Source organism: Hyperolius riggenbachi, chromosome 2 (assembly GCF_040937935.1).
Source record: "Hyperolius riggenbachi isolate aHypRig1 chromosome 2, aHypRig1.pri, whole genome shotgun sequence".
Classification (NCBI taxonomy): Eukaryota; Metazoa; Chordata; class Amphibia; order Anura; family Hyperoliidae; genus Hyperolius; species Hyperolius riggenbachi.
This window is the reverse complement of record NC_090647.1, coordinates 2,205,862-2,233,771: the sequence shown is the minus strand read 5'-3', so window position 1 is coordinate 2,233,771 and position 27,910 is coordinate 2,205,862. Positions and strand designations below refer to the sequence as shown.

Sequence of the window (27,910 nt, the reverse complement as noted above, 5' to 3'; positions counted from 1 at the left end):
GAATTCGACATTACAAAGGTGCATGCAGTATGTGTCGGCTTTAAATACTAGCATGTGAAGTGTATGTTGAATGTTTGCCACTGGGTCACAGTCACACAGACAGGATTATCAGGATAGTGCAGACTGTTTAGTTGTAGTGGTGTAATTCTATGTTGTTGTTTTTTGTTTGCTCAACATAGCCTTGGTACCGGTGGTGGTCCCCCCGCATCCCTGGCATTGCTCGATTATGAGCAGGTGGTAGAGCCGCATTTGATGACGGCAGCCCTGCATGGCATCCAGGGTGGCTACGATGCCGACGCGCCAACTTCTGATGAGGGTAATTAATGATGCTGTTTTCTTGGAAAGTGAACACGTGTTTGAGTATGCGTATGACATTGATAATGCTTGGTTTCTCTATGTCAAAATTGTAGGTGAAGGTGGGTCTGGCCTTCAGGGTCCTGCTGGAGTGGCACCTAGCATCCCACAATCAGAGGGCCCATCACGTTCTGGCCAAATTCCTGGTGAGTTTCCAGTGTCTGTAGAAACTGCTGTTGAACAAGGCAGTGGAGGAGCAGCCTGTGTTGCCTAGTGTCCTAACCTGTGTGTTTTTCTTCCTTTGGTGTAGCTGTTGTTGCCTCTGATGCTGGCTTGGCCCCTGATGCTGGACTGGCTTTGGTCCCCGGACATTCTGTGCCGTTACCTCCCTCTGGCCAAATTCCTGGTGAGTTTCCAGTGTCTGTAGAAACTGCTGTTGAACAAGACAGTGGAGGAGCAGCCTGTGTTGCCTAGTGTCCTAACCTGTGTGTTTTTCTTCCTTTGGTGTAGCTGTTGTTGCCTCTGATGCTGGCTTGGCCCCTGATGCTGGACTGGCTTTGGTCCCCGGACATTCTGTGCCGTTACCTCCCTCTGGCCAAATTCCTGGTGAGTTTCCAGTGTCTGTAGAAACTGCTGTTGAACAAGGCAGTGGAGGAGCAGCCTGTGTTGCCTAGTGTCCTAACCTGTGTGTTTTTCTTCCTTTGGTGTAGCTGTTGTTGCCTCTGATGCTGGCTTGGCCCCTGATGCTGGACTGGCTTTGGTCCCCGGACATTCTGTGCCGTTACCTCCCTCTGGCCAAATTCCTGGTGAGTTTCCAGTGTCTGTAGAAACTGCTGTTGAACAAGGCAGTGGAGGAGCAGCCTGTGTTGCCTAGTGTCCTAACCTGTGTGTTTTTCTTCCTTTCGTGTAGCTGTTGTTGCCTCTGATGCTGCTTTGGGGAGTGATGCTGCAGTGTTTGTGATGACCCTCCAATCTGGGGACTTATCTCCGGCACGGTCTGGTGAGTTTCCTGTGGATGTAGAAACTGCTGTTGAACAAGGCAGCCGAGGAGCTGGCTGTGTTGCCTAGTGTCCTAACCTTTCTATGTGTGCTCCTTTTTGTGTAGTTCATGTGATTTCTGGGTCCAGCATGGATGAGGGCCTGCAGTTGGACTCATGGCAACATGCGGAGGATTCCCATGGAGCAGCAAGTGGTGGTGAGTTTTATGTGTTAGTATATGTCCTTGAGGCAAAAGGATATGAAGAAGGTTTGGCTAGCTAACATATCTTCCTTGTGAAAACACTGTGACAGTGTAGCATGTGGCCGGTTGAGAGGTGTGTAGGTAATGTTCGGAGTCAATACATCGCAAAGCATGCAGCTAATCTGCCACAAAGGACCTTTCAATGGCTCTTGAATGGCAAGTGACACATGGGTTGGTGAGGTAGTGAGTGCACATGAGCATATACGCCTTTGTTAAGGATTTGCTAGTGCCTGACTTCATTTTTGTTCTTGTATGATCTACAATGCTCCATGTCCAACCACACCTACATGGCCTGGCATTTTGCAGGGACTCTCAATTTTGACCAATAGGAATGCTGCCATTGGAGGTTAGATGTTGTAATTCACATTGAAAGAAGGAATCTCAGAATGCAAACATTAATCCTCGACATGGCGTTTGATTTTGTGTAAGATATGTTGTTGGTATGGTGAAATAAACAGACCACATTCACTATTAAGTTTCTGCAATGCATTGGTACTGACCTTGGGTGTGTGAAGCCTCATCAGCCTTCAGAGGCTTCCCACCTTTTCCTCTGTGGTTGGTGGTGCAGGGCAGGGAACCCAGAGCTGACCATTTGTTGATATGGCCAATGTTACCCTTTTGCCCCTCCAGTGGGGGCACTTTCGTGACAATTAGAATTGTGATTGTTGTGATTAGGCATTTTCCGTGCTTCACACTGTAGTATGCTGGCCACTTGTGTCTGAGCATTACAGTTGCTGCATGGCGAATGCCTATTGTAGTCAATTTCTGTCTCGAGGACCCGTACTGTGCATGTAGTTGCGTGTGCTAGGTTGCGAGGTCAATAGCAGTTGGTTGAGGAGGATAGTGTCCACCACCATGGGACGGAGGAGGGGGGAAAGGGTCAATAGTATCCAAAGCCTTGATACACCACAGGTGGATCCCCCCCCCCATGGTAATGTTTGTGCCAGACTGGTTCACTGTAACCACCATGGAGGTTGTGAGGTCCCGCCTGACAGCACAAGTCACCCTGTGTTCCCCCCCCCCCCCCCCCCCCAGCTTTTTGTGCTGCACTTGACTGCAGCTGCATCTAACTTCCTGGCACCGCACAAACTTGACACACTACACCACCCTCTGTTTAAAAGTAAAGCACCAATAAGTGCAGATGGAGTACAGTTTAGAGAAGAAGCAACAGGGACAGAGGGGGACTACCGCTTTACAGTTTACTTTACAGTGCAAAGCACATCCCAATGAGATATGTATTTTGTCTGTATGTGCTTCGCACTGTAAAGTCCATGGCCAGCCTCCATGGTGGTTACATTGAAGCAGTATATATGTATGTCGATGTCTCCAATCAAGCCAATTGTGAAGATAATAGTGCCATGTACCTGAGTCTGCAAACCTTACATTAAAGGGTGCCAAAAGGAACAGCTGCCATATACTGGTATTTTTGAGAGCACATCCAACCAACAGCTCACTCAGGCCAAACATTTGATTATACAGGGATTGTATGGCTGGCTTCACTGGCAACAGAATGTGATAGTATTTCACTATGAAAATGATCAATATCTGTGGAGATGCTGGCAATGCCTTGTGTTTTCCACAGACACCTCTCATACATTACCAGCTCTGCTGAGCAGTAGTCCCCCTCTGTCCCTGTTGCTTCTTCTCTGCGCTGGCCTCCATCTGCACTTATTGGTGCTTTACTTTTAAACAGAGGGTGGGGTGGTGTAGTGTGTCAAGTTTGTGCGGTGCCAGGAAGTTCGATGCAGCTGCAGTCAAATGCTGCACAAAAAGCTGGGGGGGGGGGGGGGCACAGGGTGACTTGTGCTGTCAGTAGGCGGGAATGTTTTGCTGCTACTGTCATCCATTTGAGTGCCACTATAGAGCCACTCCCAAAGGCCCCGTCCATGTTGGTAATTTTATGCATGGATTTATTTAAAGTAAAGATTTGACTCCAACAATGGTGTAGGCAGTGTTTGGGCACTGATTTCACAGCATATTCCATCACACTCAGGGATGCAGCTGTATCTAACCGGCACTCTAGTTTTGTGGCCTTCCAAAGTCAATAGCATTACCTTTTTAAAACAATAACAGTTGCATGACTGTGCTGTTTGTGTGTCCCTAATATTTAGTGCAACTGCCCCTGAAGAAGCATGTCGATCATGTGCTGTGGTCAAAGTTATCAAGGATTTCAGACATCTCATTTGACCATGAAGACAGGCAAATACATCATCAGCACTGTTAAGCAACTGTTATTGTTTACAAGGAAGCATCCATATTAGTCCATATCCGTCTCAATGTGGTTTTCATTTAAAGCCACATCACACGCTTTGCAATTTAATGCAGTACATGAACTTTCGGCCCAGGAAACTTATTTGTGTGTATTAAACATTGTGGGCCATTGTGACAGTATGTAAATGCAAAAGTGATGGTTTGTATTTTTTTTTCCATTCATTTTCAACTATACCTCACACTGACTCCAATCATGATGTTGTCATTGTGTTGGCGCCTGTGCATGCTGACCCTATTTTTTAATTTCTTGTATTTGCAAGGTGTTGTTTATTGTGAAAGGTTGTTTGGGTTGTTGCAAACTTCTACTTACAAACCATTTACTCTTCTCTTCCTAGGTGATGACATGTCACTGGGTAGTGTTCCCGATGGGATGGTTGAATGCCCAGGCCCAAACCTCAACCTTCACGTCTCTTCTGAAACAAACACCACTGTACATAATCAGTCACCAACATCTGACCAGGCCAACTCTGGCACCTCCTTCCATTCCAGAAACTACACTCGGGCAGACTATAACACCGACCGGTGGCATTCCCGGCATTTTCTCCAGGCCCAAGAGGACTATAGGGTCCTCATGGAGGAACACATGCGCCGCTTCCACCAAGACTTTGAGACCTTCAACCGTACTGCTACGGACCTGGCTGGAAATGTGCAGAGACTGGCCAATGCTGGAGTGGGCCAAGAGGCGAGCCACCAGCGTTTGGCAGAGGATGTTGATCGGCAAAACTTAATTCTGAGCCGGATGGCTCGGGCTGCCGAAAGCCAAAATGCTATCTTGACACGGTTGGCTGATGGTGTTGAGCGGCAGAACCTCACTCAGGCCAGAATGGCTGAAGCCCTTGAAAGGCAAAATGCCATTTCAGAACGCCAGAATGCTTTGATGAACCAGATTTTGAATAAATAATTTTTGGGGCCACACATTGCAGTTCCATTTTTTTACTTTTGGGGGTCTACCTTATTAAGAGTGCTAATCTTTACAAAAGATGCATCTTATTAGGTTCATACATTATAGTCCTTTGAAGAGTACTTTATTGTTCAAACCAAACAATTCATACTGAGGTATGGGCACCAATAGATTAGTTGACATTGTGTAGGGCGACTTGTTTCCCCTAAATTTTTGGAGAAGATTCACTATGTCCTTAGTTACACATTGACTATTGGAATATTATAATGCTGTCTGAGTGTGAAGTTCTCAGCCATCATTGTAGTTGGGCGCTTGGTACTGTGACCATGCCAATAGGTTATGTATAACAAGTTGACCACACACTGCAGAAAGCATTGGCCTGAAGGGCCACAAACAGTGAAATGGATGTACACACTGTGAACTTGGCCACGGTCCTGGAACCCCTTCAGGAAAATTATTCCTTGAACTGCCGGTGCTACGCCTCACTCAGGTCACCCACCTGAGGGTAGAATCATGCAAACAGTGAAGAGGCGGCACACAAAAGGCTTGCTATTTAAAGCATATATTGATGGAGCAACACTACATGTTACGAACCATCACGGTTCTTCATCAGGTGTAAAATGAAACCAAATGCAGTCCACACATTTATACGAATTCAAAACCACACCCCTTAGCTCCGGGGCGTGGTGATCTTAACTAGACACTGGCCACACCTAGCTGTCACAATTACATTCTATCTACATTTACAACTTCTCTGATAGAGAAATCGATCAAAGATTAACATTGTTTCAAATTAGCATACTCCCTATACTTCTAAACACAATACCACATTAGGGGAACTCCAAAATATGGCTACCCCATCTAATAAACAATTTAACTGACCGTAATCCCAGGGCACTCCACTAGGGCTACCCGTAAACTCCGACCTAAAAAAGAAAGGCAAAGGTTGTAACTGTAGGCACTACCACTAGATTCCATAATACATTGCACCGCTAACGTTGCCTGGCCTAATTGAAAAATGGCAATAAAAAGCACCTTAAACGGCACAGCAAAAATCACAGTTACTATAAATGCTCTGCAAAATGCTAATTAACTGCTATAGAAATGCTATCATAATGCCATAGAGCAGCCAAAAAAATGCTGAAAAAAAGCTGAAAAAAATGCTGCCATACTGCTATAAACCGCTGTGCAATAATGCTATATGCATGCTCTGCGAAATGCTAAATAACCGCTGTGAAAATGCTGCCATAAAGCTATCTCTTGCAGGTAACCATCTAAATACCCCGCTAGTGGGTACAGGACACTCCCCCGGCTCGCCACAATGGGGCGACCAGGAGGATCCTGTAGCCCCTTGTGGATCTTAGGAAGAAGATATAGTAACGGGACACTAGGATGGTCGGTGGTCAAACCTCTAGCTGTTTGTTGTGAGATTGTCCCATCCTCAACTGCACATGTTAATAGGAAGTCCACCTTGGCTTTGACTTTAATTGTTGGATCGTCATCACATAGTTCATAATGCTCAACGATTCCCACTTGCTTCAGTCCTTCCTGTACATAACTGTCCTTGTCTTGCACAACTGTGGCACCCCCCTTATCGGCTTTAAGTATGATGATACTATCATTGTCCCGAATTGTACTGAGTGCCTGCTTTTCTGCCATAGAGAGATTGCTGTGTGCCTTTCTATTGTCCCATTTTGCTTTTATTTCGTTTTTCACTGCCTTTTCAAACGCATCAATTGCTGGACAACAGACATCAGGAATCCACTCTGATCTATTTAAATATTTTGTAACGTTCATATGCTGTTTCATAGCAGTATGTTAGCATCTTTTCAGCATTCTGCCAGCATTTTTTCAGCTGCTTTATGATATTATGGCAGTATTTTTACAGCAGTTATTTAGCATTTTGCAGAGCATTTATACAGCATTTTTGCACAGCTGTTTAGCAGTATGGTAGTATTTTTTCTGCATTTTTTTAGCATCTTTCCAGCATTTTTTAGCTGCTTTATGGCATTATGGCAGCATTTTCACAGCGGTTATGTAGCATTTCGCAGAGCATGCATATAGCATTATTGCACAGCGGTTTATAGCAGTATGGCAGCATTTTTTTTAGCATTTTTTCGGCTGCTCTATGGCATTATGGTAGCATTTCTATAGCAGTTATTTAGCATTTTGCAGAGCATTTATACAGCATTTTTGCACAGCTGTTTAGCAGTATGGTAGTATTTTTTCTGCATTTTTTTAGCATCTTTCCAGCATTTTTTAGCTGCTTTATGGCATTATGGCAGCATTTTCACAGCGGTTATGTAGCATTTCGCAGAGCATGCATATAGCATTATTGCACAGCGGTTTATAGCAGTATGGCAGCATTTTTTTCTGCATTTTTTCGGCTGCTCTATGGCATTATGGTAGCATTTCTATAGCAGTTAATTAGCATTTTGCAGAGCATTTATAGTAACTGTGATTTTTGCTGTGCCGTTTAAGGTGCTTTTTATTGCCATTTTTCAATTAGGCCAGGCAACGTTAGCGGTGCAATGTATTATGGAATCTAGTGGTAGTGACTACAGTTACAACCTTTGCCTTTCTTTTTTAGGTCGGAGTTTACGGGTAGCCCTAGTGGAGTGCCCTGGGATTACGGTCAGTTAAATTGTTTATTAGATGGGGTAGCCATATTTTGGAGTTCCCCTAATGTGGTATTGTGTTTAGAAGTATAGGGAGTATGCTAATTTGAAACAATGTTAATCTTTGATCGATTTCTCTATCAGAGAAGTTGTAAATGTAGATAGAATGTAATTGTGACAGCTAGGTGTGGCCAGTGTCTAGTTAAGATCACCACGCCCCGGAGCTAAGGGGTGTGGTTTTGAATTCGTATAAATGTGTGGACTGCATTTGGTTTCATTTTACACCTGATGAAGAACCGTGATGGTTCGTAACATGTAGTGTTGCTCCATCAATATATGCTTTAAATAGCAAGCCTTTTGTGTGCCGCCCCTTCACTGTTTGAGTGAAATGGATGTAATTTAAAATCACTCTCACTTTCATGCATATTGCCCATGTATGTTGCCTGAGAATACATGCACTGTTGGTGGGCCGTGTGGCGAGGGAGTTGGGACTGGGCATTATGCTGGATACACACGTTGCGTTTGTGCGTGCGATTTTCCCGTCAGTTTATTTTAGGCAAACATTTCCAAGGAGGAAAATCAAGCGCAAAGACGCACCGTGTGTATCCAGCATTAGGTGTTTGGAGAAAGATAATTAGGCCAGTAATGTAACCAGATTCTCCAAATCATGTGTAGTGAAGGAAGCCTAAGTTGTAGCAACTATACCACAACAAACACAATGCTAACCACAACTGTACGATTTGAAACATATTTATAAATTCAAGAGCAATAAAAAAACTATATACACAATATATACACACACAATATCAAAATATATACACAATATACAAATATCTACACAATATACAAATATATACACACACAATATCCAAATATAAACAAATATCTACATAACAATATATACAAATATATATATACACAGACAATACAAAACTATCTACACACAATCTCAAACTATATACATCAGCTCCACATAAAACAAATTAAACCAATAAAACTATTTACATCACTCCGAGTCGGAGAGGGCCCCCTGCAAAGTAGCAGCCATTTGGGCCAATTGTCTGGCTATGGCTGCCAATTGGGAACGTCCTTTAAAAAAAAAACACAACAAAACAAAAGTTAGCTTAAAAACAAGATGCATGAAAACTTGATTGAAGTAATAAGAATGGTTACACTTACTCTGCCGTCTTCGGCTAGGTTGTGGGGCTGCAGCTGGGGCTGGGGGGCCTTCCTGGCCCACAACATCCGGTGGGCCTCCCAGGGCTTCGGCCTCCAGAGCTGGGGGCCCAACATCAGCTGGGTCCTGGGATGGCCCACCTTCTTCACCCACATCCAACGGAGGGGCCTGGTCCAGAGCCTCATCCGAGTCCTCATGTGCCGGGTCCCCGCGGTGTCGGCGGGGTGGCATTGGTGCATCTATAGAGAGCAAAAGAAAAACATAGGTATTTAAGGCCCATGCAACATGAAAGGGGGTCATTTTTTTGGGGCCTAATGGTTACCAGCCATTATATAGTAGAGAGTCAGCAATACAGCCATTCAGAACGCTCCCTCCCTAATAGTGGCTCTGAAAGCAGACATGTGGCAGATATGTACATCTATTAGTAAGGATTCCATCAGCCTGTAGGTACCTTCTTGGATCATTAAGGGGGCTGTGACGGATGGTACTTAAGTGGTTCAGCCACTTAAGGGTGATCAGCACTGTTTCACACAACACAATTTGTATACCTCTGTATTGTGTAAAGAAGTATATTGCTAACTAGATGTAAGATTACACAATGCTTACCACATGTACTATGACATTGTGCACAATCGATGTCGTATAACGCAAGTTCATTCAATGAATTATGTAGCCATTTCCCTTATCTTCATTTGAAATAGTTTGACTGACAGAAACAGATTTCAACATCAGTGGGGCCCATTCCACTAATAAGCCATCAATCCAACCTCGCCTATAACGTTTCTCACTATTACTTTGCTTTACAAATACACATGGATGTGTGTGAAATAATGTGTAAATTCCCACTAACCAAGTTATGGTTTGACAATGATGGTGCAGAGAACACACCTGTAGTACTGGTGTATGGGCCATCACACAAACACTCGCTGCTATATCTGTAGTGGTATTTCATGGTTAAATGCAATGGTGTGTCCAAGGCATGAAGGGATCTGCTTGGCCTATAAGGAATATTCACACTCTTACACAACAGTGTACCAAACATAGGTTTCAAGATCACTGTAATGGTAATAGAGATGCATGCTCGTTCCTGTGCTCTAGGTAATGATCCCACATAAAACCAACTTAAGCTACCCCTGCAATATGCATTGAGGCTCCTTCAGTCCCCAATTTGGGCCACATAAACACAGAAAGCATGGCCCACACAATTACATAGGGACCTGTAAATTACATATTTAGCTTACCAGCGGCCAGCCATCATAATGCTGAACGTTCGTATACATTACTTACCAGGAACATGCTCCCGGCGGACCTCTCGGATGAAGCTCCGCTCCCGACGCTTCATGTCGGACCACCTCCGTTGGATCTGTGGAATGGTGTGTTGGCCCTGGAAGTGCTGGCGGAGCTCCCGCTGCAGCTCCACCATCACCCTCCTCTTCTCATACATGTCGGTCATCCCGTCATAGTTGGTACGGAGGAGGGTCTGTAAGAGAAACAAGATTGGGAAGAAATTATCTTTTCAAATGAAAGTATAGCTGAGATAGACATGTGTATGTACAGTGGGTAGCACACAAATAACCAACTATGCTGGGTTCCTTTTCACTTTCTGTGTCTGAAAGAGTGACATATGTGGTATTTTAGGTGGGTGACTCACTCCTGAGTCTGTAGTGACACTGATTGGATTGTTGTTAACTCTAATGTAATGTATTTTAATCGAACTCATTATCTGGATAGTAAGTAGTTAATATAACTTTGGTTGTTGCAGTGAGGCAACTCTCACTTGCTGTCTGAGTCTGAAATGAGTGAGCCACTTAACAAACAACAAATGTTTCAAGCACAGAATGACAACAAACACAGCATTGTTGTGTGTATGCTACACACTGTACATTACACATGTTTGACATGAGACTTTGGGGACCTTTATGTTGGCTATTGCAAATAATGTTAATTGGTGAAGTTAATACATACATTTCCTAAAATGTCACCACGTCTGTTTGCAAAAAGAGTGAAAGTTTGGTTAAGTTACACAAACATTACCCACACACAACCAATTCCTCAGATTTGATTGAGGACCTTTTCTCAGTGTCAGCTTGCCAGTGATACAGTAACCAAGATAAGGAGTTCTGTTGGCTGCTGCTAGCGTGCCATTACCAGCGGCCACACCCATTACATCCAAACTATTACTGCCTAAAGAACACTTCACAAATCCCACCCAAGTCAACACTACAAGGAGGGTAGAGTCATCTGTCGCCACAGTATTACTACGATCAGCCTACTAGGCACAAACATCATTTACAACACCAAACCCCACGGGAGAATAGATTTGTGGTGGGGGTGCCCTCAGTGACTTAATAGCCTAAGTGACCTCAAGCCATTCTCACACACACATACATTCCTCTAAAGCTCGCTACAGGAGCATGAGTATTAATGGAATGGGTTATAAACCCTTGCCTTCAGCAACTCCACATACCATGGTGTTGAAATTGTGTTGTCTGTGGCATTGACAAATGTTTCACCAAGTTGGTGACACAGCCTTACAGTGTGTGCCAAATCCCCAGCTACATTGCATTCGTGCATCAACAAGGTCAGCAGCAAACCCCCCCCCCCCCCCCCCCCCGGTGTAGGTTTTTATCTGCCCATTTTTCGCTGCTTTCACTAACAGGGATGGCCAAATCCCTCATTCCCGCTGTCCCAAGCGCTCATGGGAACGCTCACATGCACACTGCCTGGTGAACTGGAGATCAATGAACGGGCAAAACTATTACCGGTCGTTGATATAACCCTTGCAATGATGCGCTGCTTCTATGAGAAGCAGTGCAATTATTGTGACGGTACAAATTTGGCCTCAGCATCGTACTACTTCCTGCAAGCGTACTTAAGAACGCTTGCAGGCCGCAACAACCAAAAGTTACTGGGGACATCTTGTGGGCAAATAGTCCAACCACACCCTAAAGCATTTTTCACATACCACTATTTTTTTGGCCCCACACAAACATTCCATAATTCCCGGCCACAGTTCCGCAAATGTTATGATTTCAGATGAGCAAAGACAACAATAAAAGATCCAAAATACATTAGGGATTGAATGTGGCAAACTGGTCTGTCAATAGGGGATAACACTGTTACTTTCCAAACTATGCACTTGGAATTATGGATGGAGGCCAAATGGGAAAACATTTGCCTTAATTAGCACATGCAATATTGGGATCAATAAATGAGATCAAGACCCAAATATCATTGTTTGCTAGCCGGCACAAATGTGCACCTAAATTGCCCGGTCTTTAAAGGGACTCCAAACAGGGCCTAGCCTATGGAACCATGCAGCTAATTTTAAAGCTCTCTTTCTCCTCTTTGCAATTATATATAAACCAGCGCCCTACAACTTTTATTGTTGAGTAGTTTTGCTATAGTAATGTGCGCGGGCCACATTTTGGTTGCCAAGATAGAGGAAAAAAAAGGCGTACAATGTGGATTGAGCTGTCGGCAGAAAGAGTCAAACAATTACTTTACAATTAAACCCATCTTTCCATACTTCAATAGGATTACACGCGGCCACATTTGTGGCTGAATGGAGCTGTTGACTTTCAGAAAATGTCGCCCTGTGTAATCCAAGATCACTATGGCAAGATGGGCATGATTGGAACGCTATCTTTCGTCGCTTTCATACAACACCTAATTTGTCATTCTACGCCTTTTATTTGTCTAGATATTTGCAAGCCAAATTGTTGCCGCGGCAATTACAATCATGAACATAGCAAAACTGAAAAGGCATAGGGCGGCGGTGTATATATAATTTTAACGAGGAGAAAGAGCTTTACATGATATTCATCTTTCCAGAGGTTATGCACTGCTCACAGTCCCTTTAAATACAGTACCAGGCTTGTTTTAACTACTATATTTGCCATAATCAGGCCAAAACTATTGGAACCCAAATTTTGGGCAAATTCACCATTACAAGATATGCAAATAAGCAAACAACAATTGCCATAATGTCACACCTCCAAAAACATGCTTTTGTGTGGGGAAAAAAAAGATGGAGTTAATTTCATTGCGAAAACTAAAGTTAACGTTCTAAACAATTGAATGGAAGTAGCACAGAAAGGTGAAAAATGCTCTGTTGCTCAAGGGGTAACATCACTCATGGGAACAAGCCATTTCACAAAGGACAAACCATTAACCACTGCCACATAATTTGCCTTACAATACAACACTTTTCCATCCCAAAAATATACTGTGCACTGGCCCTTTAAGTACTACTAATAATTAAAATCAGCTTCGGCTTCCACAATGCCACATAACAGCACCAGACATTTTCCAGCATTACCACATGACAACTTCATAAACCAACACATTTAGAATACTGTCCTAAAAAACATGCGGCTTAAATTGACACTGATCAACATGTATAATGTAGACAGTCAATATCATAAATCAGATCTGGAGACATGTCAACATTTACCAAAACAACAGTCTGTGATAGAGCCAGGTTGGAACCACACCCTGATATACAGTAATGAAGCCAAAAAAAAAAAAAAAAAAACTACATACAGACATATATACATACAGGCAAGACAACAGATCCATGTAAGACACAGCCCCAAACTCACATACTTACGGTGGCCAAATAAACGCGCTCACGCCTCTTGAAGTGCTGGACCATGCTTGCTTCCCAGTCTGCTTCCCTCTCACCAGATGAGTCACTTCCTGTCACTTCCTGTTTCCTAAGGGCGCCAACGCGCGCGTACCACGTAGCGCGCTATGCACATGTCACTGACCGCCGCGCGCACACGGTGCCCCGCGGCGTGCGCGCATACCACTTTGCGCTCTACGCGCATAGGACTCTGCGCTATACGCGCGTATTGCACACAACACAGGAGAGGCTGAAGTAAAAATTAAAGGGGAGCTTCAGCCTAAACAAACAGACTGTCATTCAGTTACATTAGTTAAGTTAATTAGAATAGATGGTTAATATAAATTTTTAACCACCCTGTTTTAAAATAACAGGCACATTTTTGTGATTCATGGGGGATGCCATCTTTGTCATGGGGGCCCCCATCTTTTTGTTTGAAAGGAGGTGACAAGGAGCAGGAGACACAGTTCCAACTGTCCTGTGTCCTGTTAAGCCCTCCCAGCTGCACACGCTAGGCTGCAAATGACAAATGTTACAAGTAAAAACATAAAAAAACATTTCACAAAAACAGCAGAACGAGATAAACCACATCTGAAATCCCATCATGCTTTGCGCAGAATTAGGGGAAAATAGCCCGGCCAGTTTTCTTCTGTGCAGCTAAAAATGAGGCTTGGATAACAGAAACAATGTTCTGATGCTGTGAAACTGGTAAAGAAACACCAGCCCTTTTCAGTGCTGAGTAGTCGATTTTTGGTCCGGAGGTTCACTTTAAAGGTAAACATACAGAGCTAATAATTAGCTACTTAGGGCCCATTTAGGCTGCTTGCACTCAGGGACGTTACTGGCGCACGTTAGGGCAACCTGTAAGTAAGGCACAACAATGTAACACGTGGCCTGTTCACACTGGCCACGTTGCATTACATGTAAGTCTGCACGTTGTAGTAAAAGTGCAGCCTGCAACGACATTTTTCGTGACACAAAATGCATTGGCAGCTGCCTTTTGCAATAACTATTGCGAGCAGATTCAATCCCAGTGATCACACAGTTGGACAGTGTCCAACTGTGCGATCACTGTGATTTATTCTGGTGCTAATAGTTTGTGCAAAAGGCACCTGGCAATCCATTTGGCCACAGAAATGATTTTGGGGGCGTCTATTGCGGCGTGCGTGATTTGTATGTGGATCGGCTGCGGCCAGGGAGCGCAACGCTAGTGGCGGTCATTCCAATACAGGTAGACATCACCTGACACTGCCCAATGGACACATGCAATGGCATGCAGTGTGCAAATGACATACATTATGCAGTAATTTGTGACAAATACACGTGTAGGCCACAATATACATGGACAACAGCATTGCAAGCCTATGTCCAGCGTACTATTGATATGCCAAATATTTACTCTACGCTGCAACAAAGGGAGCCAAAAATTAAAAAAAAAAAAAAAAAAAAAATCACTCAAAAAATTCTACAATTACTCTTCCACGCACTACATTGCCAGCCTCATCTGGCTCCTCCTCCTCATCTGGCTCCTCGTCCTCAAAGTCATCGGATTGCACTGATAAGGGTGTGTGTGGAAGCCTGTAGCCAGGGAGGTTTTGCTTAATGCAAATGTTATGTACCACACAGCAGGCCACTATAATGTCAATGACCTTCTGTGGTTTGTATAACAACGCACCTCCACTGTTGTCAATGCAGCGGAAACGCGTTTTCAAGTGCCCAAAACAACGCTCTATAACAGATCTGGTACGCACATGTGCTCTGTTATAGGCCTCTTCCGCATTATTGCTTGGATGGCCAAGAGGTGTCAGAAGCCAGGGCAGGCAAGGATATCCTGCATCACCTTGAATATAATACAAAGCAAACAAATTAGTAGGGCAACATTAGACATACCAATATATATCTGACAAATGCAAAACTCCCCAAGAAATAAAACCAACAAAGGATCAACTTACCAAGCAACCAGCCGCCTTCACGATAAAACGCATGAAAAAAATTAAAAAGGGCAGATTCACGCAAAATATGGGCATCATGACACGAACCAGGGAATTTAGCGACAACAGAGAATATTTCCATGTCAGGGCCACACACTACTTGGACATTCAACGAATGGCCAAGCTTCCGGTTCCGATACATGTATTCATCAGCACTTGGAGGAACAAGTGCAACATGGGTGCAGTCAATGGCCCCGATGACATTGGGCATTTGGGCAAGATGGTAAAATGCCACTTTGACTGCATCCCATTCGGCAGGGGACCGAGGAAAGTGGATCAACTCTCGGCTTATCCGCCGCATGCCTATCAGGAACTGGGATATAATCCTGCTCATGGTGGACTGGGACACCCCACAGGCAAAGCCACCCAGCCGTTGAAAGCTCCCATTGGCCAGGAACTGCAGGCAGGCAAACAACTTAGTTTGCCCACTCACAGCATGACTTCGAGATGTTAATGGCCTGAGATAGGTCTCCAAACGAGCATACAGCTCATCAAAGGCTGCCCTGTTCAGCCTTGTCAGCCTCAGCAGTTCTCTGTCTGAAAGCAACGCAACATCAATGCGTTCCCGGATGAGACGTGGAATCCGTCTCCTGCGCAGATTATAGCGGCTCATGCGGTCAACAGCCCGAGCCTCGCTCAACCAACTAGCATAAGGCTCCATCTGCAAATGAAATTGGAAAGGAAATAACAATAACAACTTTGTACTAAGTAACACTGCACATACAAGACATTTTTGACCTACCAAGGTTCAAGGCATTCACACTAGCAGGGGCCCATGAGCAGAGGGACCCCTCAGGACATCCTACTCAAGTCACTGCAAATCCTCATAAAAAGACACATTCATTCCAGTGTGGCCAACTCATCCCTTTAATTACTGGCACATATGAATTATACAGGTTTTGTGGCTAGGTAGATGCAGTTAAGGCAATGATTCTGTGCAAATAGCCCCAGAACCTGTATAACTTACAGTCAACTCACTGCAAATCCTCATAAAAAGACACATTCATTCCAGTGTGGCCAACTCATCCCTTTAATTACTGGCACATATGAATTATACAGGTTTTGTGGCTAGGTAGATGCAGTTAAGGCAATGATTCTGTGCAAATAGCCCCAGAACCTGTATAACTTACAGTCAACTCACTGCAAATCCTCATAAAAAGACACATTCATTCCAGTGTGGCCAACTCATCCCTTTAATTACTGGCACATATGAATTATACAGGTTTTGTGGCTAGGTAGATGCAGTTAAGGCAATGATTCTGTGCAAATAGCCCCAGAACCTGTATAACTTACAGTCAACTCACTGCAAATCCTCATAAAAAGACACATTCATTCCAGTGTGGCCAACTCATCCCTTTAATTACTGGCACATATGAATTATACAGGTTTTGTGGCTAGGTAGATGCAGTTAAGGCAAGGATTCTGTGCAAATAGCCCCTGAACCTGTATAACTTAGAGGTGTCAGTAATTAAAGGGATGAGTCGACAACACTGATTCATTCACTCATTTGTAACAACAACAAGGGCTCGATTCACAAAGCGGTGCTAACCCAGTTAGAGACTTTAGCCATGATAACCATTGCACCATGCTGGTGAAAAGCCAGTTTAGGCATGATAAGTTTTGGTGTGATAAGTTTAGGTGTGATAAGTTTAGGCATGATAAGTTTAGATAAGTTTACATCGCTTGCAAAGTCCCGCACGCAAAGCAGCGCCATTAAACTTTATACGAAGTGCAGCAGACTTTGCTAGCGTAAAACTTTTGATCAGCTGTGCACTGCGGTGCCAACGTAGTTGGCGCTCAAACTTACCATGCCTAAACTTATCACACCTAGGGCTCGATTCACAAAGCGGTGCTAACCCAGTTAGCATGCCTAAAAGACTTTAGGCATGATAACCATTGCACCACGCTGGTGAAAAGCCAGTTTAGGTGTGATCAGTTTAGGCGTGATAAGTTTGGGTGTGATAAGTTTAGGCATGCTAAGTTTAGATATGTTTAGATCGCTTGCAAAGTTCTGCACGCAAAGCAGCACCATTAAACTCTATGCGAAGTGCACCAGACTTTGCTAGCGTAAAACTTTTGATCAGCTGTGCGCTACGGTGCTATCCCAGTTGCCGCTTAAACTTATCATGCCTAAACTTATCACACCTAAACTTATCATGCCTAAACTGAGTTTAGGCGTGATAAAGGGCTTTTCACCAGCGTGCTAACTGTTAGCACCGCTTTGTGAATCAGGCCCCAAATATGTTACAAAAGTAGCATTTCACCTTGAAAATACATGGAAGGCACAGCATCAAACAGAACTTACTTGCTCAATCACAAAATGATTCCTCACTCAATCCTCTCCTCATAAGCCAACCTTATAAAGGCCAAAAACACCTGTTACATGTTAACTACATTATTGCATTAACATCATTAATTGATTGGGCATGCGCGGCGCCTACTGCCCATCGCGCGAAGCAGCACGGGAGCGCGCGCGCGCACCGCCGAACGCGCGAAGTCAACGCTGAAACAGCTGTTATTTTTTTTCTAAGTTCACTTCGCGTGATATGGGCGCAGTACGCGCGATCGGAGGCATGTTCACGCGGAACCAGCTGCATCACGCGGAGTGCCTTTTTTTTCGCGCGTACCGAGGTGCCGTTCGCGCGTACGCCGGTACGCCCAAACTTTGCGCGCGAGGCCTCCTTTATCATGCCTAAAGTGACTTTAGGCGTGAAGAGGGCCTTTTCACCACGGTGCTAACACTTTGCACCGCTTGGTGAATCGAGCCCAGTGAGTTTGGTGTGTCAGTGTGAAGCAGAACTCTAATTACACTCCCTGATTGATGTATACACATGCAAGATGTTTTCAAGCACTTTAGGCCTGCAATTTAGCATTCAATGTGATTTCTGCCCTTTAGGGATTATAACCCTGCTGTGCGTCAAATCTGTAATCTTTCCCGGGACTTTTGGCATGTATCCTACTCCGCCATGCCCCCCTCCAGGTGTTAGACCCCTTGAAACATCTTTTCCATCACTTTTGTGGCCACAAACAGTATTTGTAGTTTTTAAGTTCACCTGCCCATTGAAGTCTATTGCGGTTCGCCCGAGTTCGCCGGTCCGCAGACTTTTTCGGAAGTTCACGTCCGTGGTCCGCGAACCCAAAATCTGAGGTTCGAACCATCTCTACTAAATCATATCAATATTTGAAAGCAGGGGCGTCACTAGCCCTATTCTGGGGGTGGCACGTGCCCCCAATCTGTCCTGGGGTGCCACGGATCTCCGCCCGGCCGCCCCCTCTAGCAGCGGCTCCCTCCAGCCGCCGCCGCGTCACTCAGACCTCAGGATCAGGCGGCGAGCCGGCGACCAATCGTGCGGGCGCTAGGACCCAGCGCCCGCATTGATATGCGGAAGTGACATCACTTCCGCATATCGGGCGGGTGCATCCGGCGCCCGTTCGTACTGGTCGGGTCGCCGCTGATTCTGAGGTCTGCTATGAGGTAAGGGGGGTGGGGGGAGCGGCGGCGGCTGGAGGGGGGGGCCTCCCTGTCACTCACTCACTCCCTAAAGGGGCTCCCTGTCACTCACTCACTACCTAAAGGGGCTCCCTGTCACTCACTCACTCCCTAAAGGGCCACCCTGTCACTCACTCACTACCTAAAGGGGCTCCCTGTTACTCACTCACTGCCTAAAGGGCCTCCCTGTCACTCACTCACTCCCTAAAGGGCCTCCCTGTCACTCACTCACTCCCTAAAGGGCCTCCCTGTCACTCACTCACTGCCTAAAGGGGCTCCCTGTCACTCACTCACTGCCTAAAGGGCCTCCCTGTCACTCACTCACTGCCTGAAGGGGCTCCATGGCACTCACTCACTACCTAAAGGGCCTCCCTGTCACTCACTCACTCCCTAGGGGGCCACCCTGTCACTCACTCACTCCCTAAAGGGGCTCCCTGGCACTCACTCACTACCTAAAGGGCCTCCCTGTCACTCACTCACTTCCTAAAGGGCCTCCCTGTCACTCACTCACTGCCTAAAGGGGCTCCCTGTCACTCACTCACTTCCTAAAGGGACTCCCTGTCACTCACTCACTCCCTAAAGGGGCTCCCTGTCACTCACTCACTCCCTAAAGGGGCTCCCTGTCACTCACTCACTCTCTAAAGGGCCTCCCTGGCACTCACTCACTCCCTAAAGGGGCTCCCTGTCACTCACTCACTGCCTACAGGGGCTCCCTGTCACTCACTCACTGCCTAAAGGGCCTCCCTGTCACTCACTCACTACCTAAAGGGCCTCCCTGTCACTCACTCACTGTCTGAAGGGGCTCCCTGTCACTCACTCACTCCCTAAAGGGCCTCCCATTCACTCACTCACTACCTAAAGGGCCTCCCTGTCACTCACTCACTCCTTAGGGGGCCACCCTGTCACTCACTCACTCCCTAAAGGGGCTCCCTGGCACTCACTCACTCCCTAAAGGGCCTCCCTGTCACTCACTCACTGCCTAAAGGGGCTCCCTGTCACTCACTCACTCCCTAAAGGGGCTCCCTGTCACTCACTCACTCCCTAAAGGGCCTCCCTGTCACTCACTCACTCCCTAGGGGGCCACCCTGTCACTCACTCACTCACTCACTCACTCCCTAAAGGGCCTCCCTGTCACTCACTCACTGCCTAAAGGGGCTCCCTGTCACTCACTCACTCCCTAAAGGGCCTCCCTGGCACTCACTCACTCCCTAAAGGGCCTCCCTGGCACTCACTCACTGCCTAAAGGGCCTCCCTGTCACTCACTCACTCCCTCAAGGGCCTCCCTGTCACTCACTCACTCCCTAAAGGGGCTCCCTGGCACTCAATCACTCCATAAAGGGCCCCCCTGTCACTCACTCACTTCCTAAAGGGGCTCCCTGGCACTCACTCACTGCCTAAAGGGGCTCCCTGGCACTCACTCACTGTCTAAAGGGGCTCCCTGGCACTCACTCACTGCCTAAAGGGGCTCCCTGGCACTCACTCACTCCCTAAAGGGCCTCCCTGTCACTCACTCACTCCCTAAAGGGGCTCCCTGTCACTCACTCACTCCCTAAAGGGGCTCCCTGTCACTCACTACTCACTACCTAAAGGGCCTCCCTGTCACTCATTCACTACCTAAAGGGCCTCCCTGTCACTCACTCACTGCCTAAAGGGGCTCCCTGGCACTCACTCACTCCCTAAAGGGCCTCCCTGTCACTCACTCACTCCCTAAAGGGGCTCCCTGTCACTCACTCACTCCCTAAAGGGCCTCCCTGTCACTCACTCACTACCTAAAGGGCCTCCCTGTCACTCACTCACTGCCTAAAGGGGCTCCCTGGCACTCACTCACTCCCTAAAGGACCTCCCTGTCACTCACTCACTCCCTAAAGGGGCTCCCTGGCACTCACTCACTGCCTAAAGGGGCTCCCTGTCACTCACTCACTATCTAAAGGGCCTCCCTGTCACTCACTCACTCACTGCCTAAAGGGGCTCCCTGTCACTCACTCACTCCCTAAAGGGGCTCCCTGTCACTCACTCACTCCCTAAAGGGGCTCCCTGTCACTCACTCACTCACTGCCTAAAGGGGCTCCCTGGCACTCACTCACTGCCTAAAGGGCCTCCCTGTCACTCACTCACTCACTCACTCACTCACTCACTCCCTAAAGGGGCTCCCTGGCACTCACTCACTCCCCAAAGGGGCTCCCTGTCACTCACTCACTCCCTAAAGGGGCTCCCTGTCACTCACTCACTACCTAAAGGGGCTCCCTGTCACTCACTCACTGCCTAAAGGGGCTCCCTGGCACTCACTGCCTGAAGGGGCTCCCTGGCACTCACTCACTGCCTAAAGGGCCTCCCTGTCACTCACTCACTGCCTGAAGGGGCTCCCTGGCACTCACTCACTGCCTAAAGGGGCTCCCTGTCACTCACTCACTGCCTGAAGGGGCTCCCTGGCACTCACTCACTACCTAAAGGGGCTCCCTGTCACTCACTATCGGGGTCCCTGTCACTCACTATCTAACTGGAGGTGCCTGTCACTCACTAGCTAACCTGGGGGTCCCTGTCACTCACTACCTAACTTGGGGGGCTACCATATTAAGGGGGCATTCTGCCTATTTATGCGAAATGCTGTCTATTTATGTACCTCATGACTGCTGAATTTGTCTTGTTGGGAGCCTTATGATTTGTTGGGGGCCTCAAGATTGCTGAATTTGTCTTGTTGGGGGTCACATGATTTGTTGGAGGCCTCATGATTGCTGAATTTGTCTTGTTGGGAGCCTTATGATTTGTTGGAGGCCTCAAGATTGCTGAATTTGTCTTGTTGGGGGCCTCATGATTTGTTGGGGGCCTCATGATTGCTGAATTTGTCTTGTTGGAGGCCTCAAGATTGCTGAATTTGTCTTGTTGGGGGCCTCATGATTTGTTGGGGGCCTCATGATTGCTGAATTTGTCTTGTTGGGGGCCTCATGATTGCTGAATTTGTCTTGTTGGGGGCCTCATGATTTGTTGGAGGCCTCATGATTGCTGAATTTGTCTTGTTGGGAGCCTCATGATTTGTTGGAGGCCTCATGATTGCTGAATTTGTCTTGTTGGGGGTCACATGATTGCTAACTGCGAGACTATGGGAAAAGCTGAATCCTTATCATATGAGACAATAGCATTAATTTAAACCTACTTTTTTAGCGTTTTAAAACAGAAAATAAAACTGGGAGGTTGTAAAAAATTAAATACATTTTTCAGGAGTAGGATGGATGAAATTGTTTATCTTCACAGTTTATTTTCAACTTGGATTTTCCATAATGTTCATGTATGAGTTAAAACGTTTGTACAGTATTTAGTTTAAATTGCTGTTGCCACTTTGCGATAGATAAGTGACTTTTGGGTTGCAGTTTGGGCACTCGGCCTCCAAAAGGTTCGCCACCACTGTCCTAATCTAATGTCCCACCATTGCTAGGTTCATGTAAATTTGTCTCCACCTGTTACCACACCTACATTCTGGTCCATGGCCCACCCATCTTTCGGTGCGGCGCGATAAGCACGCCGCACAACGTGATCGTCATATTTTTGGCACGCTAGCTGCAGTGTGCTGAATTCTGCTGCCTACAGTATGTACAGTATATGCTGTTCTCTAGTGCTTGCACTGTGTGCTGATTTACCTCCAGTGTGTACAGTGTAAGGTGTTACTCTGTGCCTTTACTGATAGTAAACCAGCTATATTGTATGCTGATCCCTGCTACTTTCAGTATGTACAGTATTAGCTGTAAAGCCTGGTACACACATACAATTTTGATTAGCCAATTTTAGCTCTGTTCATAAAACTCATTGTCTGTTGGCCCACTTACTGCACGGGAGTGGTAAAATTGGGGGTCAGTGATTGACCAATCAAAATTGTATGTGCGTATACATCTTTGATCTATGCCTATACTGATTGTAAATTATCTAAATAAAGGACAGGGGGCTCCATCCAATATTTCGATGGGCAGGCCCGTTATCTGTAGCTTACACCGCTGCTAAGTTCATGTACATTTGGCCCCACCCAGGGCCACACCCACTCACCTCATGGCCACGCCCATTTTTGCCGTATACCTCCCCGCCTGGTGCCCACAGGTGCCCCCGATCTCCAAGGACCCTAGAAACGCCCCTGCTGGGGGGCAGCTACCTAATCTAACCTATACTGGGGGGTACCTACCTAATCTAACCTATACTGGGGGGCACCTACCTAATCTAACCACACTGGGGGGCACCTACCTAATCTAACCACACTGGGGGGCACCTACCTAATCTAACCTATACTGGAGGGCCCCTACCTATCTAACCTGTATTGGGGGCACCTACATACCTAGCTTATACTGGTGGCAACTATACTGGCTACCTATATTGGAGGCCCCTACCTAACTAACCTATACTGGGGGCACCTACCTATCTAACCTAGGATGGGGGCAACTATTCTGACTCCCTATATTAGGGGCACCTGTCTATCTAACCTATACCGGGGGCACCTGCCTATCTAACCTATACCAGGGGCACCTGCCTATCTAACCTACACTGGGGGCAACTATACCGGCTACCTATACTGGAGGCACCTACCTGGCTAACCTATACTGGGGCACCTATGCCTGGCTACCTATACTGAGTGCAACTAGACCTGGCTAACCTACACTGCGGACATGTATACCTGGCTTCGCGGGGGGGGGGGGGGGCGCAATTTTAACCCTCGCCCTGGGTGTATTTTAGCCTAGAAACTGCCCTGCATGTGCCCATTCCCATTCGTGATCATTACCTTGCCGCGGTGAAGGGGCTTGCGTATCACAATGAAGCAATGACCGCCGGCTATATGAGTGTCTCGGGGGGTGGCACACCAAAGATAATAAGGTCGTTGCTTCATTGTGGACAGACCAAATTTGATCAGCTGGACAGTCACTGTTGTTCTATCATTGAGCTACCACAGCCTGGCAACCATATGGGCTTGAAAACCCTCCATGGCCTGCACTCTGGCCATGTTGCACACCAGTCCAGCACGGCCGTCACTACACAAACAGCTGTTTACGGTGTGTTACACAGTGTGTTTGGTGTGTCAGTGTGAAGCAGTACTCTAATTACACTCCCTGATTGATGTATACACATGCAAGATGTTTTAAAGCACTTTAGGCCTGCAATTTAGCATTCAATGTGATTTCTGCCCTTAAAACGCTGCTTTGCGTCACATCCAGATTCTTCCCCGGGACTTTGGGCATGCATCCCACTCCGCCATGCCCCCCTCCAGGTGTTAGACCTCTTGAAACATCTTTTCCATCACTTTTGTGGCCAGCATAATTTTTTCTATTTTTCAAAGCTCGCCTCCCCATTGAAGTCTATTGCGGTAAGCGAAAGTTTGTGCGAACTGAACTTTCGTGGGAGGTGCACGAGCCGAAAATCAGAGGTTCGGGCCATCTCTATCTGTCAGTACCCACCAGTCCAATGCTGAGCATCGAGGTGCTAGAACAGGTCGCACCACTGCTGGACGTACACACACGTCCCCTGCATAGAATTATTTTACTGTTCTTGCAGAGGATGAATCCAGGGCAGTCTGTTCTGTGTGCCGTAAATTGGTGAGCAGAGGCAAATCGGGCAGCGGGTTCGGCACTTCAGGGCTCATAAGCCATCTGCGCAACCACCACAGACGGGAGTTTGAATATGTAAAAAATTACAATAAGATGGGTGGAGGAAAAGCAGCAGCAACAGGCCCCTCCTCTTCTTTATCTACTCGTCCTGTCCCTATCCAACCTGCTCAGTCCCATTCTACTGCAAATCCCTCTGCATGCCAAGCTGGAAGAGGGCTCCAGACCTCGGCAAGCACCTCATCATCACCCTTGTTGGTTTCCTCTGAATCACCAGTGTTCCAGCGTCAGGCCTCTGTGCCAGAAATGTTGCAGAGGAAGCAGATGCTCCCTGCAACTGATCCATTTGTGGTGAAAAATAATGTGCTCCTGGCAAGGCTGCTGGGCCAACAGCTGCTGCCCTACCAGTTTGTGGAGTGTGCCCCCTTCCACAGACTGATGAACAGTGTTGCTCCACAATGACGGATCCCCAGCCGCCATTATTTTGCCAGGAATGCTATCCCTGCCCTTCACCAGCACATTGTGGAGTGTGTCGGCCGGTTTATGGATCACTCTCTCATTGGAAAGGTGCACTTCACATGGGCAGGGAAAGTATCTGACTTTTACTGCCCATTGGGTCCCCCTCGATGGTGCTGCTGAGAAGAATGCAAGATCTGGGGCATCTCAGCTGGTGGTGCCGCTGTAAGAAATACGATATTGCTGAAAATATTGTATCAACAATGGGATAATAATAAAGACAACAATACTGATTTCTCGTAAGTTCTAGGTGGTCGTTTGGCAAAGAAATACACATCAACAACAGTATAAATAAAGTTTATATTGCAAGTGGTATTTGAGATATAGGTACAGAATACTGATGAACCACAGAAAACATCATGTACAGTGCAATCCAACCATATACACACATAAAGCTTAGGAAACAATGCCCATAATGTATACATCAATACATAACATTATTGCAGCTTCCCAATATATCCTAAAATACAGCCCACAATGCGCAGATACATCTTACCATTAGCCATGGTTTCCAGCTAACAGCCTCACCAGCCCATTCCAGCAAAAGACCCCCTCACAGCACATGGTCAAGGACAATATACCCCTTGACTCCACCCCCTCACCATACATCATTTCCCTGTGAGAAGGCTCAGTGTGATTGGCTGAAAGGATGCAGATTTGAACTTTTATCTCCGCCTAAGTTCAGTTAAACAGGAAGTGAGTCTTTTGTCTCAGAAACATGTGCTCTAAGAATGGTGCAGTGCCTGCTCCACAAAAGCAAGCAGTGAAACACACAGTCCAGATCTTACACCGCCACATGGGTTGAAGGGAAGGCCTGTTCTACATCCCTCCGCTACCTGTTCTGTCCAAGGCCAGTCTGCCGTTGCTGAGCCTCCCAGCAAGTGGTCCCGCTCCTCCTACACTGGTCTGCAGCACCATCCATGCCAAGCAGTGCTGAAACTGGAATCCATGGACGAGAACAGGCAAACCGGATCTGTAATCCTTGCAGCCTTACAGGATCAGATTCGGCAGTGGCTGACCCCCAAAAACTGGAGACAGGTGTAGTGGTGTCTGATAATGGTGCCAACATGCTGGCTGCAATTTCAGAAGGTGGCTACACTCACTTACCTTGCTTGGCCCACGTCTTCAACCTTGTAGTCCATACATTTCTATGAACTTTTGATGGGTTGAAGGACGCCGTGGCCTCAGCACGAAGTGTCAGCCCACATCCGTCGCTCCGCACCTGCCACCGTGGCCTTGAAACTGCTGCAGCGCCGCCATAGCCTGCCGCAGCACAGGCTTATTTCTGATTGTCCGTCTCCACCCTCCACATGCTGGAGAGGTTGTGGGAGCAGCAAATGGCGGTCAGGCTATACCTGTCTCAGACATCTTCCTCCAGAACAGGGCCACTGGACTACATTACTGGGGACCAGTGGCAGCTGATTGGACAGGTCTGTAAAGTGTTGGAGCAATTTGAGCAGGCAACAAAAGTGGTCAGTGAGAAGCACTGCAGCATATCAGAAGTGCTCCCTATTGTCTTCATGCTGGACAAGGCTCTTGACAAACTGCTCGGACAGGGGGAGGAAGCCCTACTGAACAGTGGTCAGTCAAATGGGGGAGTGAGTGAGCATGCTCCAGTCCTGGATGAGGAAGTAGAGCTTGTGGAAGCAGAAGAGCCCATTGTCCTGGGGTGGGAAGAAGATTCTGATGATGTGGAGCTGGAGCATGACATCAGTTCTGACAGCCAGGAAGAGGTGATTACTGGCAGACATCTCTTCCCTACTGCTGCACATATGCTCCAGTGCCTCCGTAAGGACCCCCCGGATTAAAACTCTAAAATCAAGGCTCGACATGTGGGTGGCCACCATCTTAGATCCCCGGTGCAAGGGGATACCCCCCCTCCCAAGCAGACGCCAGGAAGTAGTGTTGCTCGGATACCTCATTATCCTATTCGCGTTTGGTCGAATTCGGATAGTAAACTATCCGAATTCACTCGAAGTTCAATATTCGAGTTAATCGAATATCCGATTCGACCTCGGATATCCGACGTCACTATCCGAGTCTGTATTCGAGTAAAATATTCGAGCTGGCCTTAAATAGCTTGTAAAACTTGTATTGGAGGTCAATGATGCATGAAACCACCTTTTTTATGAAGAAAAACATCAAGTGATTAGGTGGTGATGTAGTAGTTATAAAAAAGGTATCAAAAATAGTAAATTAACTTCATGAAAGGTGTTTGCATGAGAAGGTGTGTCCAAAATGGTTGTTGGAAGTCTTCATTTACGTCATCTTCATCTTCTTCTTCTCCTATATCTTCTTCTTCTTCTTCTTCTTCTTCTTCTTCTTCTTCTTCTTCTTCTTCTTCTTCTTCTTCTTCTTCTTCTTCTTCTTCTTCTTCTTCTTCTTCTTCTTCTTCTTCTTCTTCTTCTTCTTCTTCTTCTTCTTCTTCTTCTTCTTCTGCTTCTTCTTCTTCTTCTTCTTCTTCTTCTTCTTCTTCTTCTTCTTCTTCTTCTTCTTCTTCTTCTTCTTCTTCTTCTTCTTCTTCTTCTTCTTCTTCTTCTTCTTCTTCTTCTTCTGCTTCTTCTGCTTCTTCTTCTTCTTCTTCTTCATCTTCTTCTTCTTCTTCTTCTTCTTCTTCTTCTTCTTCTTCTTCTTCTTCTTCTTCTTCTTCTTCTTCTTCTTCTTCTTCTTCTTCTTCTTCTTCTTCTTCTTCTTCTTCTTCTTCTTCTTCTTCTTCTTCTTCTTCTTCTTCTTCTTCTTCTTCTTCTTCTTCTTCTTCTTCTTCTTCTTCTTCTTCTTCTTCTTCTTCTTCTTCTTCTTCTGCTTCTTCTTCTTCTTCTTCTTCTTCATCTTCTTCTTCTTCTTCTATATCTTCTTCTTCTTCTTCTTCTTCTATATCTTCTTCTTCTTCTTCATCTTCTTCTATATCTTCTTCTTCTATATCTGTGAGGATCCGCGTGGCTGCCTGCGCAGGCAGGCAGCCTTTTGACCACTGTTCAGGTCTGCATTCTGCAGGTCTCTGGAAGAGAGACCTTTTGTCAGTATTGCAGCTTGCTGCTGAGGAATTTGCATACACTCGTTATGCAAATCCCCTACCTGCTACCTTTGATGACTGGCAGTATAAAGAGCTATGTTTCCCAGAGTCCTTTGCTGGTCATAAGGGTTAGTCCTGTGAAACACACCAAGTGTCAGCCTTGCTCTTTGTTTGCAGATTAGCTTAGAGTAATTCCTGG

The 27,910-nt window shown here is 46.3% G+C and overlaps 1 protein-coding gene and 1 long non-coding RNA gene across 2 annotated transcripts; both read left to right on the top strand.

Annotated features, from left to right (window-relative positions):
- Nucleotides 1-220: 220 nt before the first annotated feature.
- Nucleotides 221-646, top strand: LOC137542201 (uncharacterized). Its single transcript, XR_011025379.1, has 3 exons — nucleotides 221-316; nucleotides 411-500; nucleotides 605-646. It is a non-coding gene; the product is annotated as an uncharacterized lncRNA (long non-coding RNA).
- A 191-nt stretch (nucleotides 647-837) lies between these two features.
- On the top strand, nucleotides 838-4,713 carry LOC137542040 (uncharacterized). The gene is made up of 5 exons (XM_068263647.1): nucleotides 838-913; nucleotides 1,005-1,100; nucleotides 1,205-1,294; nucleotides 1,400-1,489; nucleotides 4,141-4,713. The coding sequence occupies exons 1-5, from the start codon at nucleotides 838-840 to the stop codon at nucleotides 4,704-4,706; spliced, it is 918 nt and encodes a 305-aa protein (XP_068119748.1). The 3' UTR covers nucleotides 4,707-4,713.
- The last annotated feature ends 23,197 nt before the right edge of the window (nucleotides 4,714-27,910 follow it).